The sequence below is a fragment of the Cariama cristata genome, unplaced genomic scaffold (genome assembly GCF_000690535.1).
Source record: "Cariama cristata isolate BGI_N322 unplaced genomic scaffold, ASM69053v1 scaffold14213, whole genome shotgun sequence".
Taxonomy (NCBI): Eukaryota; Metazoa; Chordata; class Aves; order Cariamiformes; family Cariamidae; genus Cariama; species Cariama cristata.
The window spans coordinates 1766-6769 of record NW_009610218.1 but is presented as its reverse complement, the minus strand read 5'-3'; the positions used below and the strand labels follow the sequence as shown (position 1 = coordinate 6769).

Here is a 5004-nt window from a genome sequence, read left to right as displayed (position 1 = left end):
TTCGCCGTGCTCGAGTGCCCCAACATCAAGCTGAAGCGGCCGAGCTGGGTGCACATGCCCTCGGCTATGACCGTTTACGCGCTGGTGGTGGTGTCCTACTTCCTCATCACCGGAGGTGAGGCCGGGGCGGGCGGTGTGAGCAGGAGACCCCGCTTACGGAGTAGCTCTTCCTCTGCTGTGGAAGAGGAAGCTCAGCTTTTCCAGCTGCTTGCCGCTGCCCCGGGTAGCAAAGCCACTGCTGCTGACCCCTTGTCCGGCTCCAAATCGGTCTTAAAACACGAACCTCGGCCAACGCCGAGCGTCCCTGCGGTATTAGGGTAGTTCTCCTGTTTGCTCTCAAAGGTGATGCTTACTTTTCTCCCCACAGGGATTATCTATGACGTGATTGTGGAGCCTCCCAGCGTGGGGTCGATGACAGATGAGCACGGGCATCAGAGGCCGGTGGCGTTCTTGGCATACAGGTAGGAGCAAGGCTCTGCCCCTGCAAGCGAGGTGGTGCAGAGCACAAGTGGATAAACCTGTCTTAGGGAGCTGTGCATCCACTTTTTTTTGAGCTTTCTGTGCAGGGCAGGATCTATTCTGTATTAATCCTTGGTTTGCAAGTATTTAAAAAAAAACACAAACCAACAGTATTGAAATCAATGGAAATAAAAGAACTCAGCCCTTCTAAAACTTATAAAAATGAAAAGTTTTGAACTCTTTCTTCCAAAGTCTTGCTATTAAAATTGGGTTTTATAGTGGACATGGACTCATTTGATCATATTTCATAGCAACATACATAAAGTTTGTGAAACTTTTGAATCTGGCCTTTTAAACTGTAGTGTAATTGGGACTCTTGTGTCTGAGGGTGGGGAACAGTTATAAATGTGTAACAACAGTGTCGTCTTTGAGCCTTTTGCTTCTATTACTGAAAATAAGCTTGAGCCTGCTTAGTAATGAGTTGGTCTGAAGAGGGTTAAATCTACATTTGTAACTGTGTTTTTTATGTGTGTGGTAACAAATAATGGTTTTTATTAAATACCAAAAAAGTTCTTTGAATCTGTGAGGTCTGTGACGTACCTCTTGTATGGATTTTGGCTTGGACTATACGTAGAATGTGTCTCAGACTGGCTTGGATTGTTGCAATGTAGATGAATTAGGCTACTGCAGGGAGTTGATAGCACTTTGGTACAAGTCAGTGAAAACAACATGAAAGAAGAAGAAATTGTTTGTTTTCAGGATGTGAGACAATAATGATAATCTTCATTTCTGTATTAGCATCCACAGTAATTTCATCCATGCCAGCTTTACGAGGTTGCTAGTATTGCGCAGTGACTGTGGGAAGCAGGAGACTCGTGATCCAGGTGCAATATTCTTTCTGCATCTCAGCTTCTCCTCTTTCCATCTAGAGCTTTGTAAGAAGGGAGTCAGGCCGTGTGGACTGACCGAGAGCTGGGACGCTTTCAGGCTGAGTTCCCACAATCGATACATGCAGGCTTAGCGAGCCGGTAGCAAAACATACTGCAGACAAGAACCGCTTTTGCTGTGTGCTGGAACCAGTACCTGTGCTGACATAGTGCTTTGAGTGGGATGTGTACCAACCGTAGGATTCAGGCATTGCTGCCTAAACATCGGGATGGAAATAAGACTTGGAAAGCTCATTGGCCCAGGAGTCACGATTCCATGCCCTGAGTCGTCTGTGAAACCAGTTGCTACTTTGGACTAGGTATTTCTGAAAACTGATGATCTTGTGTGCTAGCCGTTAGTATGCACTATTATGTGTAAAACCACTAGTATGCTTGACTGGTCACCTTGCAGATTATCAGTCCCAGAAATAAATTACATATTAAAGCCTTGATGTAATTGGGTAATGTCAATTTCCACACCTACTTCTTGTTAGAAAGTCAGCCATTAAGGTTAATAATCCTGTGTATTTGTAGAGCTAGAGCAGGTTGAGTAGATGGAGTGTGAAATGTGAATAGTTTCTTTAAAACTAATCTTTTTCTGACACTCTCTTCTTCCCTTCCCCCCTTTTAATTTTTTTCTTTAGAGTAAATGGGCAATATATTATGGAAGGGCTCGCGTCCAGCTTCCTCTTCACAATGGGTGGCCTAGGATTCATAATTCTGGATCGATCCAATGCACCAAATATCCCCAAGCTGAATAGGTTTCTTCTGCTCTTTATTGGATTTGTCAGTGTGCTTTTGAGCTTCTTCATGGCCAGAGTTTTCATGAGGATGAAATTACCGTAAGTGATTTAAAACTCTTTCAGCTATTCTTCTCTTTTGTGGCTCATGTGTGCCTATGTTAAATCTAAAAGTAACAGAAAGTACAGTGAGGTATGCTAAAGATTTGTAGCTTGTCTATGAGTTGCTTTTTTCAATGCTTTTTTGGAACAAACTACCTTGAATGAGGTGGGATGCTTTTGAGGCCAGCTACTGTAAGATTGTGCTGTGGTTGAAAAAAGGTGACAGTTCCTGGTATGTCAGAAGATACGATTAGCGAGTCTGACTTGCAGTGACTTTTAAGTTAGACTGAGTATGTACTGGTCAGGTAAAAGTAATTACAAGGTAGGGCTTTGAGGAAAAAGCAAGTGTCAAAGAATGAAGAAAGGCAAATGAGTTCTTTATAGTGACAGTGTATATGAAAGATCATAACTAGAAGAACTGATGGCAGCAGCAATGAGTGTTCTGAAACATCCAAAGCAGTCCTAAAGTAAAGACGATGTCTCAGGTTTTTTTTGTTGCTGAAAGACTCAGTGTAACATTGAAGCATAAAATATATGTGACATTTTTATACATCTATATTCACAGATCAAAAAGGAGGAAAGGTCTGGAGCTTTCAGGCTCTGCAAAATCCAAATGCAGGATTTTCAAGCTTTTTCCCTCCCTCTTTATTTCTTGGTCTGTCGGTTTCATTTAGAACAACTGAAACCTGATGTTTGGAGGTACTGGTAGTTAATTTTTGGAGTAGCTCCATGAGGTGTTGACTTAGCAATGACAGTCATTCCTCCTTCCTTAAATTTTTTTTTTTTTAACCTCTGCAGTGTAGTTAAAAATTTTGTTTCATAAGACAGAAGGGATCATTTCCCTGACAGCAGGTAGCTGGGTAGGAACCTGCTTTATATTTTCTTGCTTCATCAATGCTGTAATTCCTTGTTTCATTAAATACATATGTATCTTAACAGTTCTCTTTCTTAAACTCATTAAAGAAACAGGGCTTCAGAGAAATGGAAGAGAAAAAGAGACCAGAGCTGTGCTGAGTGCCAGAAAATGTTGGGTTATACTGAATATCTCAACACTAGTAGTTTGTGTAAAGGATACAAATAAAGAACCTTTCATAGGGTGTAACCTGGGCTTCAAAAATTCCAAACAATTACCGAAGCTGGATTGAGAATAGTCTAACCCATTTTCAGTGTTCATTGAAGAAAATCAGCTGAGGAAGGAGTGTATAGTTAAGCTGACCAGTTTGTACCTTGGACAGGATTTATTGTTTTAAACAGCCTTGATCAGGAGAGTTTTTGGCAGTCTGAAGTTTTTGTTTTAAGACCATATGTCTCTGGATTTTTGAGGAATGCTGCCTGTGTTTGCTAACTTTTTTTCTAACTTAAATTTTTTCTGTAGGGGCTACTTGATGGGTTAGTGCCTCTTGTGATGTATGAAAGCCTGAGCTGAATTTACTCCTCTTCACGAAGTGTTTAAGAAGAAGCAGCAAGAAACAAATTCCATAGTCACCATCAACAGGAAAGAGACCTAGCCATGAGAAACAACTAGGGAAAGGGTGCTTTCTCTGCAAACAAACTCTCACTACCAATGGCTGATCTGTAGTTTTGAAGCAAATGTTTTACCATTTCTGTTTTAGAGCTTTGAAAAGAGTTGCCTAGCTGGGTTTTTCTCTATTTCGTACTGAGTTGGGATATAAGAGAACCTATCTTTAGCTCTACCTGAAATGAGTATTAGCCATTGGCTTGACAGTTCTTTGTTGCAGGTCTGTCTCTTCCTTATGTGGGACAATTATCTGTGTGAATCAGAGAAGAAACACCCGAAATGTTTCTTTCCAAGTTATAATTAGAAAATTAGTAACTGGATGCTTTACGGTCAAAATAGAATGTGTCTGAAATTATTTCAAAGGCAACTTTTGCCTTGATATTAACGGTTCTATGTGAGCAAATCCAGACATGCACTGGGAAAGGCAAACTGTATGAATGTGCATTTCTTTTTGAAAAGGTGTACGAAAGGAGCCAAATAAAACTTATTTTCTACAAAATTATTTTACTTCTATGCAGTTTCTAAAGCTTTTTCTTGTGTGCATGGCCTGTTCTATATCCAGGCTTGAGTTGTCATACCATACCATGACCACATAATTTCAGCTTTATTTTTCACTATTGGATAGTTTGGGTTTTTTTTTTAAATATCAGAGACAAGAAACCTCATATTTTCCATGAACTTGTACTGTATCCAAACAACATACTGTTATCAGTAGCTGAGAAAACTTACTTCTGAAGCTGCTGCTTTTTTGTGCGAGAGGTGAGGCACTGACTTATCTTGTGTTCATGTTAAAAGATTGAATGTTACTGTCGCCTTTCATCGAAGTAGTGTATTGCATTCTAGGGGAAGGAAAGATCCCTCTAAATCTCCATAAATGTCTTTTTTGCAAGCCATATGTGTTTGAAGCGCTATTTTCATCTGTATAATAATTGTCAGTGAGAAATGTTGTTTATTCCCATAATTGTGAAGTAGGTATTACTGTTCACATACTTAATCAAATTTCTGAGCTAGCTGTTAATCACCTGCCCTCAGGATATGTCACTTCCACTCTCTCCTTCTTGTATACAATGTGGCTTCTGCATTTGCTCATCTTGCATGTTTGTCATTAAGATTTAAGGTACCTTAAGCTGTTTTATGAGGCTCATAACTGCACAGTTTCCAGTCTTTTCAAAGCAGTTATCTTTTGGTTATGCTGGTTTTGGTGAGACGTGCTTACCTTCAACGGACAGAATTGATATTATGTAAGTAAATAACTGGA

At 40.2% G+C, this 5004-nt stretch overlaps 1 protein-coding gene across 1 annotated transcript; it reads left to right on the top strand.

Annotated features, from left to right (window-relative positions):
• On the top strand, positions 1–4253 carry OSTC (oligosaccharyltransferase complex subunit (non-catalytic)). The gene is made up of 4 exons (XM_009697802.1): positions 1–115; positions 368–461; positions 2030–2227; positions 3603–4253. Exons 1-4 carry the CDS (start codon positions 55–57, stop codon positions 3619–3621), a joined length of 372 nt encoding a protein of 123 aa, XP_009696104.1. The 5' UTR covers positions 1–54; the 3' UTR covers positions 3622–4253.
• Positions 4254–5004: the final 751 nt, after the last annotated feature.